Raw genomic sequence first — 19,639 nt, forward strand, 5'->3', positions numbered from 1 at the left:
CCCCCCCCTCTTCCTTGGGGCAGCCCCTCAAATTCTGGAATTCTGCTGTCATGTCGCCCTTGTTTCTTCTTTTCTTTAGACTGGCCAGACCCAAGAAAGGGAGGCTGTTCGAGAATCATGGGGGGCGGGGCCCCAAAAGAACTGCACACTCCCCTGCGGAGGGGTCATGACATACCCTCCCCCGAAGCTTCAGTCCCCCCCCCCAGACTGAAAAGACCCCCCCCGCAACTTCCTCCGATTCTCTCTCTGCGCCGAACTATCTCCTCCATCGGGCGAAGTCAAGGGAGGCTCTGCCCGGAGACCGATGACGCTGCAGAAGGGAGATGTCCCAGTGGTCCCTCCGCTCTCCTGGGCCCTCCGAGGTCCGAAGTTCGAGGGAAACGCCCCCTCCCCCCAATCCAGACCCCCCGATTCCGCCTCTGGGGCTGGGAGCCTCCGCGTCTCCGTCTCTGGTCTCTCTGGGGGCGCTTGTGGGGCGGCGTCCATGGGCTCCGCTGGGCTCCCCCTGATGCTGCTGCTGGTGGCGGGGGCGCTGGCCCGGATCCCCGGAAGCGGAGGGGGGAAGGAGACCCCCGGTAAGGAGGGGGCTCAGAGGGGGGAGGAGAGGGGCTGGGACCCCAGTAGGGGGAAAGGGGGTGGAGGGCAAGAGAGACGGGAGCCTGCAGGAGCCTCGATCACCGCGTGGTCTCCGCCCCCTCCCTCGCAGCATTTCCCCCCCCCGCAGAACAAAGACACAAGCCTGTGTCCCTCCTCGAGGAGAGGCTGGGAACCATGGGCCCTGGAGTCCCTCCTGACGCTCCTCCTCCTCCTCGCAGCCCATTTCCTGTACCAGGGGAAGGTCGAGTGCTGCTTCCTCAACGGGACGCGGCGGGTGCGGTTCCTGCAGCGCTACATCTACGACCGGGAGGAGTATCTCCGCTTCGACAGCGCCCGCGGGGAGTTCGAGGCCCTCGCGGCGTTGGGGAAGGGGGATGCGGAGGCTTTCAACAGGGATAAGCACGAGCTGCAAGACCAGAAGACCGGAGTGGATTCCTTCTGCCGACACAACTACGAGGCTGCCCAGAGCTCTTCCGTGGTTGGCCGGAGAGGTGAGTGGGGGAGGGGGAGTTCCATGGGGGGGGGAGATGCAAGGACCCCCCTTTTCATTTCATTTATTAGAAATGAAATTTATCTCCCGGATAAAGATTTGCCCCTTATGTATTTATTCTGTGCCCTCCGATCTATGAAATTTATTCATTGGTATTTATTGCTATTTATTGATACTCCTAATCACCTCCCTCAAAGCGGGGCTCTGGATGGGGTAGTAGGATATAACATCACCCCTAAATAAAAAATAAATAAATAAAAAATGTATAAAAAATAAGGTTAAACTATAAATTACTGTTAAAAAGTCTGAAATTCTACAAGGATGACAATGAAACATGCCAGAGGGAAGAAATAGATGCCTCTCCTTCCCATCCCACCCATCATCTTCCTTCTCCTCCCAGCGTCCCAAGTTTCCCCTGCCCAAAAAAACTTCTTTCCAGAAAATTATACCAAATATTATATTTTTAGGGGGGGGGAGGAATCCAGCAATGTCCCTCTCTTGCTCAGTATGTAGATATATTTCAATATAATCTACATGCCATATAATATTTCAATATAACATTTTATATTAATTAATAATATTTCTTTCTTGATTTACATCAACTTTTAAAACCATCTCTTTCTAACACACACAGAGGGACTTTCCATGGTGTACACATAAAATATAAAACCACCAAAATAGTCTATAGAATTTAAGATTTAAAAGGCAGGGATGATTAAAATCCAGTGATAAAAATTCATGAAAAGGGGGGGGGCTTCAGAAGCCTGTCCAGCCCCACGGCTGCCTCCTCCTCTCTGCCCCCCAAGCAAAGCCCCAGAGCCCCATTTTCATCCCTTTCCGGAAGGCCAGGAGTGGGGGAGGGGCTCCCTTCACCTCTGGGGCCTTTGGGATTTTAGGATAAAAAGTGAACTTCCAAACATTTGGAAAAGGGAATTAGGGAAGGCTCTTTGCTTTGGAAATGACTTAACACAAATAATAGTTTCAGACGTGAAAAGGGATCCTGGCCTGAACTAACCCACTTGGTCTCTTGTTCTGGCCCCTCCTGTGTCTCCCCCCCCCCCGTGTCCCTCCTCCCCCTCCCCTCCTCCCCTCCAGCCAAGCCCACCGTCTCCATCTCCCCCACCAAGCTGGACCCCACTTCCCCCCACACCATCCTCTGCATCGTGAGGGGCTTCTACCCCGTGGAGATCGAGGTCCGGTGGCTGAAGAACGGGCAGCCAGAGAAGGAGGGCGTGGCCTTTGGGGAGGAGCTCCAGAATGGAGACTGGACCTACCAGCTCCAGGTGATGCTGGAGACCCAGCCCCAGCGGGGGGACGTCTACACCTGCCAGGTGGAGCATGCCAGCCTGGAGGCCCCCATCACTGTCCAGTGGGGTGAGCCCCTCCCCTCCCCCTCTGGGGACCCTCTCCTGCCCTGAGAAGGGGCAGAGACCCTCCCTGTGGGGGGAGCTGGGATGGACCCTCCTGGGGGGGAAGCTGGCCCTGATCCTCCTACTCAGTCAGGCTCCTTCTCCTTCCCCAGAGCCTCGATCCTCCAACTCTGCCAGGAGCAAACTCTGGACGGGGATCGTGGCAGCCGTGATCGGGGTGATCTTCTTTGCCATGGGGCTCTCCCTCTACCTGAAGAGCAAGAAAGGTGAGTCTGGGGGGCTGGATGAGAGATTGTGGGGGGGGACCATCCAGGGGGGGCTTCTCAGCAAGCTTAGCAGATGGCAAGGAGGCCCCCTTGGAGATTTGCTTGGGAAATTCTGTTCTCTGAGAGTCTACTGTATAAGTGAGCATCCTGCAACCTATTATGGGCTATCGATGGGGAGGGGGACCCCCTGTGTCCTCCAGCCCATTAAGGGTCCTGACTGGCTCTTTTTCTCCTTCCAGCAACTTCCATCCAGCCTCCTGCAGGTGAGTTTCTCCCCAAGTTATAGACGTTTCCTTAACATTAGTTAAATGTTCCTTTAAAAAAAAATGTGCCTGAACAAAACCTCCTAACTGTGGATAACACAATTTTTTTGAAGTTTTGGGCAGGTTTTCATTACAGAGACCTGAAAATACATTGCAATCAAAAACAAACAAACACACATAAACACTAAAATCTGACCCAGGAGATTTCCAGGTTTTGGGAAATTGCAAAGGAGAAGGGAAGTCTCCTTGTGACATTTCACACAATTTCTGGCAAAGCGACACCCGGCTTTGCTACCACTCCCCATCCTGGCCCCATCTTCTTTGTTCATATGAAACATCTGGGGGGGGGAGGCCTTCTCTTGATTAACTCCCCAATTAATTCAGCTGGGAAAAATTCCACAAGCCTCTGGAGATGAATTGCTGGTCCTTCCCAGACTTTTCCTCCCTGACATGGGAGATTCTCCCTCCTTCTGCCCCTGCCTATCAACGAAACCCCTGCACTGTGGGCCTCTCTGTGGGGGGTGGCTGAAAGAGAGGAATAATGTTATTTACACTGAAGGTTTCATTTTGTATTCTCATTTTCTCCCCATCTCTTTTTTTCTTCAGCACTTGTGAATTAATTCTGCTCTCCTTCTGATTCCTGGTGGGAAAGGAAGGTTTTTTTTTTCAGTAGCTGAAGAATTTCTGTCTTTTTTGCAACCTCTGAAAAATGGAGGCTCAAGATTTTAGATTGGGGGGAGGAGGAGAATGGCAGCCTGGAGCTTTTCCTGCTGAGAGGCTCCTCATCTTTCTTTCAGGGCCTCCTTTTCTAGGGAGGGAGGGGTGGAGACCATCTAGACTGACCCCAGGGCCTGCCTGCCAGTCCAGAACCCCAAATCTCTCCCCCTTTGAACCCACAGCAGCTTCATCCCCATTACTCTTCCTACGAATCCCTTCCCTTCCCTTTGCTATAAAAGAATAAAATTTATATGGTAGGAAAAATCCTGGAATTCCTCCCTCCTTCCTTCCTCTTCCTCCTCCTCTTTCCTGCCCCCCCCCCAGAGAGTCCTCCCTCCTCCCCTCCCCCTCCCCAAATTGAGGCCTACCCTGTCTCTGGATTGACTATCCAGGCTAGTTTAGGTCTAAATCCAGAAGCAGTTCAGGAAGAGGGTGGGCAGATCCCAGGGAGGGGAAGGGGCAGGACCCCCTCCTCAATCTCTCCAAGCCCTGCCAGAGGGAGGGGACCCCTGGGAGACCCCCTATTCCTGCTTCTCCCGGAGAGCCTCTTCCGTGGCTGGGAAGCTGCTGGAGCTGGAGGTTCTCCTGGCTTCATCCGGGCCTCTTTCTCCAGGATCGGAGCCCGTTTGAGCCCCTCAGAAGCCACGGAGGCTCCTGGCCCCATTCACACCCAGCGCCCCCCCTGCCTCCCTCCCTCTTCGGGGCCCTGATCCCCTCGGTTCCCCCCACCAGACAATCTCCCCCCTGTCCATCTCCCCCCCAAAAGGAGCCAGGGCCGGGGAGGGAGGGCAGAGAGCAGGGCAGTCTCCCTGGGAATGGAGGGGAGATGTCCCTCCCTGGATCACCTTCGCTGTGTCTGCCGGTGGGTGAAGTCACAAAGGACTCTGCCCGGAGACCGATGACGCTGCAGGAGGGAGACTTCCTATTGGTTCATCTCCATCAGGGCATTTCCAGTTCTGAATTCCGAGGAAAACGCCTCCTCCACCCCCTCTCGGAGGACCCCCCCCCATTCCACCTCTGGGGCTGGGGGCGTCCCTGGGCTCTCCCTGCTGCTGGAGGAGGGCACTGGGCCAGTTCTCTGGAAGCGAAGCGGGGAAGGAAACCATGGTGAGGAGGGGCTGGACTCCTCAGTCAGCCACTTTAGAGTCCCCCAAGTCCCCCCTGGCTGCGTGCCTCCCTCCCTGCAGCCACCTAGGCGGGATCAGGGGGGGGGGGAAGAGCAAAATGAAATCAGACTCCCCTGCAGGGCTGCTCTGAAACACCCCCTTGAGCTGCAGCCCCCCAAGACTGAAAGCATCCCCCAATTCAGACCCGCCCCCCCCGTCCTCCTCCCTCAGTTCCCCCCTCCCCTCCAGGTCCCGACTGAGCAATGGGGGATTATGGAGGGTGGGGGGTTCTTGGTCTCCTCCCCAAATCTAGAGTCTCTCCCAGAAGGGACCGAAGCTCCGCTCTTGCGGGACCTTCAAAGCCTCAAATTGGGGTTTCAGAAGAAAAAGTGAAGTTTCCGAAGAAGCAAAAATATTTTTGCTAAAATGCATCTTTTTCTTTGTGTGGATTCAGGTCGGAAAATTTCCCTCTTTCGCTTTCGCTTTCCGCCTCCTTCCTCTTTCGATGCAGCCGACTCTGACCCAGATATTGGGGGGGGGGGGAGAGCAAGAGACGGGCCCAGCTGCCACTCCCCACCTTGGCTAAAATTGGGAAAGAGCGGGTCCCTCTGCGTCCCCCTGGGGGGGGGATGTGGGGAGAAAGGGGGAGGAGACCACGCAGAGATGGAAGCTTTTGCAGACTTCCACCACTCTTACCCTCGACCAGTTTCCCAAAGTACGTCTGGAGATCCAGCAGCTTTCTTCCCCGCCTCCCCCACGAGTATCAGGGGTGCTTCCCAACCATATCCTCCCCCCAGCCCCTCCCTGTCCTGGCCCCTCCTTACCGGGGGTCTCCTTCCCCCCTTGGCTTCCAGGGATCCAGGCCAGTGTTCCCACCAGCAGCAACATCAGGGGGAGCCCAACAGAGCCCCTGGATGCTGCCCCACAAGCGTCCCCAAAGAGAGGGGAGAAAGACACGGAGTCTCCCGGCCCCAGAGGTGGAATCGGTGGGTCTGGGTGGGCGGAGGGAACGTTTTTCTGGGACTTCGTAATTGGGAGGGCTCAGCAGAAGTGTGCACTTCTTTTGGGGTCCTGCCCCTGCATGATTCTCAACCACTCTTCCTTTCTTGGGCCTGGCCAGTCTAAAGAAAAGAAGAAATAGGGGTGACTTGATAGCAGCATTCTAGGATTTGGGGGGCTGCCACAAGGAAGAGGGGGTGAGGTCAAATTATTCTCCAAAGCACCAGAGGGCAGGCGAGAAACAATGGTTAGAAACTGATCAAAGAGAAAAGCAACCTGGAATTAAGCATACACTTCCAGACAGGGAGGACAATTAACCAGTGGAACAGCCTGCCTCCAGAAATTGTGGGCACTCCATCACTGGAGGTTTTTAAGAGGACTCTAGACAGTCGCTTGTCTGAAATGGTATAGGTCAGGGGTAGGCAACCTTGGCTCTTTTATGACTCATGGACTTCAACTCCCAGAATTCTTGAGCCAGCATGGCTGGCTCAGGAATTCTGGGAATTGAAGTCCATGAGTCATAAAAGAGCCAAGGTTGCCTACCCCTGGTATAGGTTCTCCTGCTCAAGCAAGGGGCTGGACTAGAACAGGGCTTTTCAACCTTTTCATCCATTGTACCACTTTTAGGATATGGCATATCTGAGTACCACCAGTCGCCTAGCAAGGGGTCAAAAACTTGATGACCCCAAAAAAGGGGGGGGAAGTGGTAAAGTAAAGGTAGTCCTCGACTTACAACAGTTCACTTAGTGATTGTTCAAAGTTACAATGGCACTGAAAAAAAGTGCCCCCCAAGCCACAGCCTAGCAAGACACCTGCCTGCCCGCCCGGTGTCTGAGGTTTTCACTGTTGTGAGCATTTCTATTGAGTATTGGCAGCAGGGATGGGGTGGGGGTGTGTTTGGTTTTTATTCCCCCCATCTACTGGGTGATTGCAGCAGGTTTTGGTCACTTCACATGACCCTGGGACACTGTGACCGCCATAGATATGAATCAATTGGAAAGCCTCTGAATGTAAATCACAAGATCCTGGAGATGCTGCAACATTCTAGCTGATCGGTGCTTCTTCAAGGCTCAGCAGAAGCATCAGGATCAGCGCTGACCTCCAGCTGGAGCCTGGCGCTGATCCTGGTGTTTCCACTGAGCCCTGACAGCCCTAAAGAAGCGTCGATCAGCTGGAAAGCGGCACTGACCCTGGCGCTTCCGCTGAGCCCTGACAGCCCTGCAGCTCCAGCCGTCTCTCGCTCAGGCTTGTGCGGTGTTGCCATCGGTTCAGCTCATTCCCCTCCCCCGCTACCACTTTTCTAGGATGGTCACATACCACCTGCCAGGTGCCAATGTACCACAGGTGGTACCTGTACCACTGGTTGAAAAGCTCTGGACTAGAAGACCTCCAAGGTCCCTTCCAATCCTATCCTATCCTTTCCTATCCTATCATAATTCTATTCTATTCTATTCTATTCTATTCTATTCTATTCTATTCTATTCTATTCTATTCTATTCTATTCTATTCTTACAGTATTAGCTGGTCCCATGAGAAAATGTACAAAAGAGATGGTTTGCATACACCAAAGAAAGGGACTGAGTTACCTGGCTTTAAATTCACAGAATTTCTGGAGGAATATTTAAACTAAACAGTGGGGATAGTGAGCTAACTGATACAGAACATCCCTGTCCCCGGCAATCTAAAAACAGTAGGGCTATCAGTGCATATAACATAGATATGTGTGTGGTCAAAAATACCAACCTTGCTGTCAAGCAAAATCAAGCTCTTAATAGCGAGTGCCACACAAAGTGCATTAACCAAATAGGTGGTAAGACATTAGGGGAACTCAGGCACCACACAGGTTACGTAGGAAGTAAACACAGGGTGGGTCATAAAGGACTCAAATGTCTATACACAAATGCACAGAGTATGAACAGCAAACAGGGTGAACTAGAAATTCAGGTTAATGAGGGCGGATATGATATTGTTGCCATAACGGAAACATGGTGGGACGAAACCCACAAATGGAATACACAGCTAGAAGGATTTAAATTATTTAAAAGAAACAGACCAAATAAAAGAGGAGGTGGAGTTGCTCTCTATATAAGAAATAACTTCATCTCTACAGAAATAGAGCACAACAATGATGAAAACAAAGTCATTACTAAAAGCCAACATGGGTTTGTCAAAAATAGATCATGCCAGACAAATCTTGTTGCATTCTTTGACCATGTGAAAAAATTAGTGGATCAGAGGAATGCTGTGGACATAATTTACTTGGACTTCAGTAAGGCATTTGATAAAGTAGATCACAACCTACTACTTGATAAGATAGAAAAATGTGGGGTAGACAGAATCACCACCAGATGGATCCGTAGCTGGCTGACCGGTCGTACTCAGCGAGTGGTCCTCAATGGAACTTCATCTATATTTATTTATTTTATTTATGAGACTTATATACCGCTTTAAGTGCAAGCACTCTCTAAGCGGTGTACACCAGTAAGCAATATTTACATTGCCCCCAACAATCTGGAGGGAAGTGTGTAGTGGGGTGCCCCAGGGCTCTGTTCTGGGCCCAGTGCTCTTCAACATCTTCATCAATGATTTGGACAAAGGGATAGATGGGGAACTCATCAAATTTGCAGACAAAACCAAGCTGGCAGGAATAGCCAACACTCTAGAAGACAAGCTTAAGATACAGAAGGATTTGGACAGACTTGAACACTGGGCACCAACTAACAAAATGAAATTCAATGGTGAAAAAAGCAAGGTTCTACATTTAGGCAAGAAAAACGAAATGCACAAGTACAGCATAGGTGGCACCATGCTCAATAGTAGTAACTGTGAGAGGGACCTCGGAATCCTAGTAGACAATCACCTAAATATGAGCCAGCAGTGTGCTGCAGCTGCCAAAAAGGCCAACACAGTGCTAGGCTGCATTAACAGAGGGATAGAATCAAGATCACGTGAAGTATTAATACCACCTTACAATGCCTTGGTAAGGCCACACTTGGAATACTGCATCCAGTTTTGGTCACCACGATGTAAAAAAGATGTTGAGACACTAGAAAGAGTACAGAGAAGAGCAACAAAGATGATTAGGGGACTGGAGGCTAAAACATATAAGGAACGGTTGCTAGAATTGGGTATGTCTAGTTTAACGAAGAGAAGGACAAGGGGGACATGATAGCAGTATTCCAATATCTCGGGCTGCCATAAAGAAGAGGGAATCAAGCTATTTTCCAAAGCACCTGAAGGCAGGACAAGAAGCAACAGGTGGAAACTAATCAAGGAGAGAAGCAACCTAGAACTAAGGAGAAACTTCCTGACAGTGAGAACAATTAATCAGTGGAACAACCTGTCTCCAGAAGCAGTAAATGCTCCAACACTAGAAGTTTTTAAGAAGAGACTGGACAGCCATTTGTCCAAAATGGTGTAGGGTTTCCTGCCTGAGCAGGGGGTGGACTAGATGACCTCCAAGGTCCCTTCCAACTTTACTACTACTACTACTACTACTACTACTACTACTACTACTACTACTACTACTACAGTGGAAGATCAAACAGATTCCTGACAAACCTAGCAGAGAACTTTGTCTCCCAAAAAGTAGAGAAGGGCACTAGGGGATTAGCCATATTGGATCTAATCCTCACTAACAGAGATGAAATGATAGAAGGTGTTGAAGCCATAGGAACCCTGGGAGGAAATGATGATGCAATATTGGAATTCAACATTATGGAAGCACAAGCAACAGAAAACAATCAAACTAGAGTCTTGGACTTCAAGAGAGCTAATTTCAATAAACTTAGAGAGGGCTTGGAAAGGATTCCATGGATGAGAATCCTCCATGAGAAAACAACTCAAGAGGCTTGGGAAATTTTGAAAAGTGAGATAATAAAGGCCCAGTCTAGCACAATACCAGCAAAGAGGAAAAATAACAGCTCTCAAAAGAAACCAGCCTGGCTGCATAAAGAACTCTCTGATCAATTGAAAGATAAAAAGGACAACTAAGAAAGTGGAAAGAGGGACACATACTAAGTCAGAATATCAGCAAATAGCCCGAGCCTGCAAAGATGAAGTGAGGAAAGCTAAGGCTCAAAATGAACTAAGACTTGCAACCAAAATGAAAAATAACAAAAAAAGCTTCTTTCAACATGTAAAGAACAAGAAAAAAGTGAAGGAAACGATTGATTCATTAGTGGGTGAAAGTGGCAAGAAGGTGACAAGCAACAGGGAGAAAGCAGGACTATTAAACTCCTTTTTTGCATCTGTCTTTACACAAAGAGAAAAAACAGACCAACCTATCAAAATTAGTGCCAGAAAAAACAAAATAGAAATACAAGTTAAGATAGGCAAGAAAATGGTTAGGGAGCACCTGTCCAGCCTAGAAGAGTTCAAATCACCAGGACCAGAAGGATTACACCCCAAGGTTCTTAAGGAACTGGCAGATGTGATCTCAGAAACACTGAACTATATTTTTCAAAGATCCTACCAGAGGATTGGAAAAGAGCTGATGTAGTTCCCATGTAGCTGTGTTCCAATATTTCAGGGGCTGCCACGAACAAGAGGGAGTCAAACTATTTTCCAAAGTGCCTGAAGGCAGGACAAGAAGCAATGGGTGGAAACTAACCAAAGAGAGAAGCAACCTAGAACTAAGGAGAAACTTCCTGACAGTTAGAACAATTAACCAGTGGAACAACCTGCCTCCAGAAGCGGTGAAGGCTCCAACACTGGAAGTTTTTAAGAAGAGACTGGACAGCCATTTGTCTGAAATGGTATAGGGTTTCCTGCCTGAGCAGGGGGTTGGACTAGATGACCTCCAAGGTCCCTTCCAACTTTACTACTACTACTACTACTACTACTACTACTACTACTACTACTACTATTATTATTATTATTATTATTATGGATCACCGCACAGTCAGCCAGATGCTCAGTCTGGATTTGGCATTTTTTCTACCTATCGAGTCCTTACCCCGGACCTGGGATAGGCAGATGTGGATGTTTGATGGTATTACAGATATCGTCGCAGGATGGAAGCAGTTCCTAGTAAGGCCGCCTTTTGCAATTGACTAATAGCGAATTTGTCAATGCCAATGGTGTTCAAGTGGTGCTCCAGCTGTTTTGGGATTGCACCCAAGGAGCCTATTACTATTGGTACTACCCTTGCTTGCTTTTGCCACAGTCTTTCTATTTCTATTTGTAGGTCTTGGTATTTTGTTATCTTCTCCAGTTCTTTCTCTTCTATTCTGCTGTCTCCAGGCACTGCCACGTCCACTATCCAGACTTTTTTGTCTTTCTTATCGACAATTGTTAAGTCTGGGGTGTTATGTAATAACATATTATCGATCATCACACAGTCAGCCAGATGTTCAGACTGGATTTGGCATTTTGTCTACCTATCGAGTCCTTACCCAGGACCTGGGATAGGCAGATGTGGATGTTTGATGGTATTACAGATATTATTATTATTATTATTATTATTATTATTATTATTATTATTATTATTATTATTATTATTATTATTATTATTATCTTTTAACAGCTTTAGTAAAGTTGATTTTCATTTCAATCCGGGAGTTGACCCATGGCCTTCTTGTACCTGCCTCAGCTTGGTTAAGCTACTGACTCCCAAAACCAGACCAGGATGAATTTTATCTTCAATCCCCTTCAGTCCAATTCACTTGAATACCGATATGCCAAACCTGTCAGGAAGTTACAGGCTATAAATAAATGTCTGCTACTGGAAATTCCTCACCAGATGTCAGAGTCTATTCAGCACCTCAGTCCAAAGAAGCTGGAACTGGAGGCTGTGAGAGACGAAGCCATGAAGAAGATGGAACTTGATCTGGAGCTTAAATGAACGGAGATTGCTGAGAAAGAGCACCTCAGGAGAAAGAGAAGGAACACCAAAAACGGTGAGAGAGTTGCAACATCACTTACTCTCTTCTCCCCAGTAGAACCCATAACGTGGGGGGAATGGAAATACCAATTCATAAAGAACCACGAAAGAGATGAGGTTCAGACCTCACTAATTAAATTTGAAGATACTTGCCAAGCTTACACCACTATAAAGCCCAGGAAATGACTCATATATCTTCTGTCTTGAAGAGTTGCTTAAGTCAAATATTGGTTGACATGTGTGCTGAGGAAAAGGAGGAAAACCAATAGTTTAAAAACATATTTCTTTGTTTGTTTGTTTACTTATTTATTAATTAATAATATATTTGATGATTATCCTGAATTTTCATTTAACTAACAAACTTCAGATATTTATTTCCTTCAGTTTTAATAAAAATAAGTTGTCAAGAAAATCCAAAGGAAGAACATATAACCAATAATAATGGAAAATTAGATGTTACCAGCCTAAGAAACTATTTCACAATCGTTCCCCTGCTTTTGTCATTAGATGTTCCTTAGTGTTTAGATCTGGTCTCAGAATGATAATGTAGCACTTTGGAAAGAAGATGCAGCTCAATAGTCCAGCACCGGAGGCCAAGATGGAAAAGATCTGCACGGCCACCATGTATTTTCCTTTAGTGCTCAGGTAGGTGGGGAGGAAAGAAACCCAGACACTGCAGAAGACCAGCATGCTGAAGGTGATCAGCTTGGCTTCATTGAAAGCTCCAGGCAGGTTCCTGGCCAGGAAAGCCACAGTGAAGCAAATTGCAGCAAGGAAGCCCATGTAGCCAAGAACAACATAAAACATGATGACAGAGCCTTCGTTACATTGGAGGATAATCTCTTCAGGCTGGGAGTGCAGATCAGAGTCAGGAAATGGGGGAGAAAGTCCCAACCACAGGGCACAGTTGAGAATTTGGACAGCAGAACAAGAAATTATGATGGAGTTGGCTAAGCTCTTCCCCAACCAACTTTTCACTTTATTGCCTGGTTTTGAGGCTAGGAATGCCAGCACTACTGTGATTGTTTTGGCCAAGACAGATGACACGGCTACTGAGAAGACAATGCTGAACACTGTTTGTCGGAAAAAGCAGGTGACTTTCCTTGGTCGGCCAATGAAGAACAAGGAAGATAAGAAGCAAAGCAGAAGGGAGACCAGGAGGATGTAGGAGAGGTCTCGGTTGTTGGCTTTGACAATAGCAGTTTCAAGGTATTTAATGAATATGATTAAAACAAAGCCTGTGATTAGGAACAAGAGTAGAGCAAAGGAGATGAGGATGAAGCTAAGATGTTCTTCATAGGACAGGAAGGTTATTCTTTTGGGGATACACTGGACTCGGTTCTCGGTTGGATATTGATCATCTGGGCAGTTTTTGCATTTTGTGGTATCTGAGAAAAGAAAGTAATATTTCTTTTATAGTCTTTCAAATTTTAAAAAAACTTTGGATAAGATGTGATATAGAAAGACAGAAAAGTCTCAGTAAATGGAATATACTTAAACTACAACAACAAAAAAATCCCCAATACACACTATAAAAAGAACAACAACAAAAATATAAAATTAAAAGAAGATCCATAAAGTGGGAATGTTTTAGGGAATAGATTGTTTGCATGCCAATTTTATCTGCTCTGGTGGGACAAGCAGTTATTCTCAAGAAGAGGAAATCCTGCAGATACCCTGTTTCTGTCTCATGGAGGTTTGAAATGTGAATTTAATTGCACCTGGAATGAAACTGGGATTCTGTGGAGCCTGCACAGCAGGAATGTCCTATGGAAGAACACACGGAAACTCAACACTGTGCATGCCTTTGAATTCCGGACCATTTTATAAATTCCAGGTGGTTTTCAAGAGCAACCCTATGAGTATGGGATAAAAAGATAGAAACAGAAAACTGATGGCAGAAAAAGACCTAGTGCTGCATCCAGTCTGCCCTTTGAGTTTTTTGTTTTTTTATTTATTTAATATTTTATTTCATTTTTTTAAAAATTCAGATGATGGACATATGTTTGTCTCAAAAATTTTTAAACTTAGTTACTGATGATTGACCCACCAACCATGCTCTCAATACACTGCTCCAAAAATACTGGACACAGGATAAAAGTTGTCTAAGATGGTTGGGTCCATGGAGAACCATTTGAGAAGGGTTGCAACACTGACTTTTTCAGGACAGGTTGTACAGCCCCTTCACACAAAAAAACATTGACTAGCTTGAAATTGACAGTGTCTCTTAACTATTAGGCCTTCTAGAAGGTCCTTCAAACGTGATTCTTTCAATGGTCCTGGGGATCCCCTGATGTTTTGCTTTCTTAGCATTTATACTTCAATGTTTTAATTTTTATTATTGGTTTGATTGTATTCCACCAAGAGTCACGTTGTGTGAAATAGCCATATAAACTTGATAAACAAATTTGAAAAAACATCTTAAGGAAGATTAATTCATAAATAAATTCAACAACAGGAACTGAGTGTCTTATCTGCAAAGTCTTTTCACCCTGTAAAAATGAAAAGATAAAGCAATATCTTTCCATATTCTCTCGATTTGTCAATAATTTTAAAGAGAATGAATTCAACATTAGAATCAAAGGATATTTAGTAGATTGGTCTTTTATTAGTTCTCTTTCCCCCCCTTCTTTCTGTTCATTTTAATCCGAACACTGCATATTATAATTTTTTTTTCTTTTAGGACCATGACTATATCCCCCCCCCTTATTTTTGGTGTTATATCTCACTACAGTATTTAACAAGAAAGAAAATTGGAAAGATAAGAAAAGGTGGAAAGGAAATATCTACTTGATGATTTTATACTGAATCCTCTGTTTGGTTTTCATTGTTCCTTTAACCCAACATGTCTCCCTTTATTGTTCCTCCCAATTAGATATTTCAGCTTATAAGGATATATGATCTTACTAAAGATTAACTGATTAAATGAATGATTGATCGATGCATCTATCAGCCTGTAATGTAAAGTTGGTTTAGGTAAACAAAACCCATTGATCAAAAATTATTCCTCAAGTTACAAAGAATACAGATATTTTTAAGAAAGATAAATATGGACGGAAACATCCAAACTGGGAAATGAAAGAGAGATTTCCCATGCAATCCACAACATCCTTCTTTCTACCTCTCCCTTCAAGATATTTTTCTTATATATCCCATTTAGGGAAGAAATTGGACACCATTAAAATTGAGAACTAAACAATCAAATTTACATGTGTCTTTAAGAGGCATATTGAACAAAGTTTCCCTGTGGTGTCACCCACCTTCCTGAGTGGAGATGGTCCCCTCTGGACAATGAACACAGTCGTAGCAGCAAACTGGCTCTCCTTCTCGAGCCTGCTTGACAAATCCAGGATGGCATTTTTCCGCACATTTAGACTGAGGCAGAGACTAAACAGAAAAAGAAGAAATGCCACAGAAAGTATGTCAGGACTCACCATCCATGTAAGATGGAGGTAGACATGAACATCAGCCAAATCGTCTCTGGACTTCAGGTAGGCAAATATGAAATCTCTGACCACTTCCAAATGGTTGCAGGAGATACAATTGCAGGCAGATGCCTCATTCAGTTCCTCCCTTTTTCTTCTGATTTATCAGATTACAATAAAGTAGCTTTCTACTTAACAAAGTCTGGAGGGATGAAATTGAGAAAATATTAACCATTAAGTGGCAACCAGTGAGTTCCTCCTCATAGTGGAATTAACATCCATTCCTCCATTCTTCATAAATGCTTTATTTTAAAATATAATATCTAAAATACTAAATTTTAGAGTAAACTTTATTTTAAAAATTTATTAAATTTTCATTTCATTGGATTTATTGAAATAATAGAATAAAATTGTGAGGAGAAAAGAAACTTTTGACCAATAGGATCTAGAAACATTTCTTCTGGAGTACATAAAACATTGCAAAACTGCTTCCCTTTGAAAGCCGTCCAAAATTATCTCCGGTTAAGATAAAAAGGGAAATTTCCTCACAAAAAAGGGCTGTCAACCTTAAAGATGCTCTTTATTTGTGTATATATTTGTTCAATTTATATGGCTGCCATTCCGGTGAACTAAAACTAAAACTGGCTGACTAGTTTCTAAAACTATAGTGAGGTGAGATGGAGGTGACATCATGAGAACGTGTCCCTCAAAAAGGGTGAGTCAGGCATATTTTGGTGCCCCACATGGGTCATGAGTGTGAGCCCTGTATAGGAAATGGATACGCAACACAAGGTATCCAACACAAGGTCCTTTCTGTTGAAAGAAAAGAATTAGGTGACACAATCTGACAGGGAAATACATACCCATATTTATTATTAGTTTGATTTGTAGCCTCTCAGTGTGTCCTAAGGCAGCTAACAATCAAAATAAACAGTTGCATTCAAGGGATTTTCAGATGAAGTACACTCTTACAAGCTAATGCCCAAATCTGAGTAATATTTCCCTTGAAATTGTCCCTTATTATTTGTGATATCAAGATATTTTTGCACCAAAGCGATGCTTCAGTACTTCAGTTTTCAAACCATTATCATGGTGAGATGGGCAGCAAATAAATTTAAGCAATCAATCCATAGATGAACTCACATAAGACCAGTGATTATTATTTCATGTGAAGTGAAAGCCTTGGACCTCCTTCATAAATTCCACTATCCCACTGGGGTTAGAGAGAGGCAGTTATAAGCATGTTCTCAGCTGATTAAAAACATCCCATACTATGTGCCTGCAATTTTGGGAGACCCCTGACTCCAATCAAGGCAAGATTACACTTATTTCACAATTGGACCAACAGGACCTCCATCCAATCTTGATTTCATTTCATTGGATTCAGTCCAAATCTGAACTCGGGGACTGGTCAACAGAATTGCTTTTATCTTTGATATTTGAAGAGAAAACACTAGTGAACCTGAAGCTATTAACACCAAAATATCCAGCATATGAGGCCCTGTCTCACCAGTTTTAAGGTGATACTAAACTGCCAAAAGGACACTAAATGGCAATGATTTGTGTCCTAAATAATAATCACCCCATATTTCATTTTGGATCACCTGACAACAGGTTTCAGCATGACAGCATCAGAAGGGAAACCTTGGTCAATGGAACTGAAGCATGCTTATCTGCCTAAGAAAACTACAGAGGTTTTACTCCACACATTCAATTCTCAGTGAAGGTTACCCACTTTTTTTTTACTAGGTTTAGCCCACTTGAAACAGCTTTGGAAAAAAGAGAAAAGACATCAATATTTTCCTCACCTTGTTGAGCAACTTTAACTGTGACAAAGCAGCTTGGTTGATTGTAACTCTTTGTTTTTCAAAAGTCCCCAATTGCTTGTTGATGGGATCCTCCTTGGGGAGAACCACGCTACTAATAATATAGAGATCTGCTGCTACGTCTCCGTTCTGATCCAAGTACACTTTCAGCAGGGAAAGATTGTACAATTCCCTCTTCTTTAGAAATGGATGGAACTAGAATGGAAACATCCAGGAATTTAAAAGCAGAAATCTTGGTTTCTTATCTCTTATCACTTTTTACATTTGAATCTTTCTTCGATGGTTGCTTAACTTGCAAATATGGTGAGTTGGGAGAACATTTGTTCCCATTATCTTCAAAATTAAAGTACAAAGATTCAGCAATATTTCTAAATCATGTAGTATACTGTTACAATGTATATTGACAAAATGTAATTGACAAAAATGGTCAATCATATATAACAATCTAGCAAAGGTCACCAATCAAGTAAACACAATACACAAATAACTAGAGTATTCATAAACTCCTTACAAACAATAGGGTGATTACCAGAAAGCAAAGATTTGTTAAGAAGAAAGTTGCAAGGCCATTCTTCATTCAGGTAGAGGAGATAGGAAAATTGACCAGATGAAGTAATTCTACTTTATTGTAAGGTTGTATTAACAACATCTTGCAGTGTGTGAAAGTACAAATCTTTCACCATCTCATTTGATAGTCAAAAAATTTAGGGAGGACTTTTTCTGAGTTTCTTTCTCTACCTGTTATGCAGCTGTGGGTTGCCCCCCCCAAACAATCTGTATGGTATGAGATAATTAACTGGATACAACTGTCTCAAAAATTGTACTCTAATAAATATTAATATTACTGATAAAATTTGGGAGTTATGAAAAACAATTAGACCTTGGTGATTGTTGCTTCTATATTTTCTTTAATAAAGGAAGTAGATAAATTATGATTTTGTGATGGAAAAATTATAATAATACTTGGAGAAAGTTATTTTGATCTCCTTTAAAAATTCCCAGCTTTTCTCATGTCCCTATAGATCCCTGTCAGGATGCTGCCCTCCTGATGGGAGGGGGGACCTTTGGAGCTCTCCTGTGGTGTGTTTAGCTTTGCTTTGTTGACTCGGTTCCGCTGCCCGAGGTCATCTGCCTCACCTCACCAAGGAAGAGATGCCTGGGACCATCTTATTCCAGTTTCCCTCTGGAGTTCTCACAACCTCTTTGCACCCGTGGATTGCCTCCTATGGACTGGGCAGTTTGGGGGGGGGGGATTGAACAATGGGGCTTAGCCTAACAATTTCACCTGGAAACTTCAGATTCTGCCTGCCTTCTGTTGCTGTCACTGCCAGTTTCAAGAGTTCTGCTTTCCTGAGAGATTCAGCTGAGGCAGGGCCTTACAGCTTCCAGAAAATAAAAATATATTTTGTGTTAGAGAGAGGTGCATGAGTAAAATTCAATAGGAAACTAACTAATTGTTAGCATACAGGACTTGATACATGATTATATGAATGTAATGAATGGCAGCTATAATCTGTATTAATATTTCATTTGTAGTTTTTCTCACATTACACTTTGTGTAGAATGGTTACTGATTATAATAAAATAGTAGTAATATTTTAAAGTTATGATAATAACTGTATTATTAATTTGTTGATAATGTTGTTAATGACCCGTGGAATAATACCAGGTCCTCTTGCAGGCACCACACTTGGAGAAGACACTGCACAAAGTTTTCATCAGCTTTAGTCAAGGACAAAGAAGGGAAGGAAGAGATCAAAGGAGCTGCTTTAAGCCTTGAGGAAAGACATCAAGTAGAAGAGCCATGTTGGAATGGAATGGAATGGAATGGAATGGAATGGAATAGAATAGAATAGAATAGAATAGAATAGAATAGAATAGAATAGAATAGAATAGAATAGAATAGAGCTGGAAGGGATCTTGGAGGTCTTCTAGTCCAGCTCCCCGCTCAAGCACGAGAACCTATACAATTTCAGACAAATGACTGTCCAGTAATGGAGCACCTATGATTTCTGAAGGCAAGTTTTTCCAATGGTTAATTGTCCTCCCTGTTAGGAAGTTTCTCCTTAATTCCAGGTTGCTTCTCTCTTTAATCAGTTGCCAACCACTGTTTTTTGTTCTAGTTTACAGGAGCTTAAAATCAGAAAAAGTCTGTGAACTTTTTTTTGAATATATAAAAGGTCTTGGTTGTTGAACGGAGGAAAAGAAGTTTAGTTTGATGGATCTTTGTTGGGACCCCATACCTTCCACGGCTGCAGCCTTGGAGCCCCCAACCTCTCTTCACCCTTCTTCCTTCTCCTCTGGGGTTGGGATGCAGCACTCATGGCATGGGCCAGAATCTTAAGGACACTGTAGGTATAGCAATCATTTAGTATCTGCATCTTATTCTTTTTCTCTTGGGTCTTCACTGGTGCTTTCTGGGTGCATCTTCTCCGGCCTTTGACAGAAAAGGTGTGTTTTGAAACAGAACAGTTAAAATACTCAGCTTGAAATTCCACAAAGAAATCTGTTTTAAAGGCATTATCGTTTTCCCAACTTTTTTTCAACTGAAGGGGAAAGCTCCAAATACTATGGACATGCTTGAGACGCCAATCCTTTTTAATTGTAAATACTCCAATGAATGTCATGACCCAGACTTTCCCTTCAATGGGTCCTGGCAAACCTTCAAGTGCTGAATGGAAGAGAAGAATTCTGTC

At 44.4% G+C, this 19,639-nt stretch overlaps 1 protein-coding gene across 4 annotated transcripts; it reads left to right on the forward strand.

Annotated features, from left to right (window-relative positions):
- Positions 1-339: 339 nt before the first annotated feature.
- Positions 340-18,744, forward strand: LOC120306611 (H-2 class II histocompatibility antigen, E-S beta chain-like). Of its 4 annotated transcripts, none has more exons than XR_005556358.1 (6): positions 340-575; positions 816-1,088; positions 2,183-2,418; positions 2,610-2,723; positions 2,963-2,986; positions 18,625-18,741. XR_005556358.1 is itself a non-coding variant. In XM_039340182.1 (6 exons), the coding sequence occupies exons 1-6, from the start codon at positions 485-487 to the stop codon at positions 18,669-18,671; spliced, it is 828 nt and encodes a 275-aa protein (XP_039196116.1). In that variant the 5' UTR covers positions 340-484; the 3' UTR covers positions 18,672-18,744. The 4 variants fall into 4 exon arrangements, 3 of the variants coding, with proteins under 3 accessions (XP_039196116.1, XP_039196118.1, XP_039196117.1); XM_039340182.1 differs by having other exon boundaries at positions 2,183-2,461; positions 18,625-18,744; XM_039340184.1 differs by having other exon boundaries at positions 2,215-2,418; positions 18,625-18,744.
- Positions 18,745-19,639: the final 895 nt, after the last annotated feature.

Source organism: Crotalus tigris, unplaced genomic scaffold (assembly GCF_016545835.1).
Source record: "Crotalus tigris isolate CLP2741 ecotype Arizona unplaced genomic scaffold, ASM1654583v1 scf7180000017742.2353718, whole genome shotgun sequence".
Lineage (NCBI taxonomy): Eukaryota > Metazoa > Chordata > Lepidosauria > Squamata > Viperidae > Crotalus > Crotalus tigris.

Excerpts from the sequence above, each read along its gene's own strand:
- LOC120306611 (XM_039340182.1), top strand. The coding sequence starts at position 485 with ATGGGCTCCGCTGGGCTCCCCCTGATGCTGCTGCTGGTGGCGGGGGCG. Across the intron at positions 2,462-2,609 it reads CCCCATCACTGTCCAGTGGG|AGCCTCGATCCTCCAACTCT; the intron begins GTGAGCCCCTCC and ends CTCCTTCCCCAG. Across the intron at positions 2,724-2,962 it reads CTACCTGAAGAGCAAGAAAG|CAACTTCCATCCAGCCTCCT; the intron begins GTGAGTCTGGGG and ends TTCTCCTTCCAG.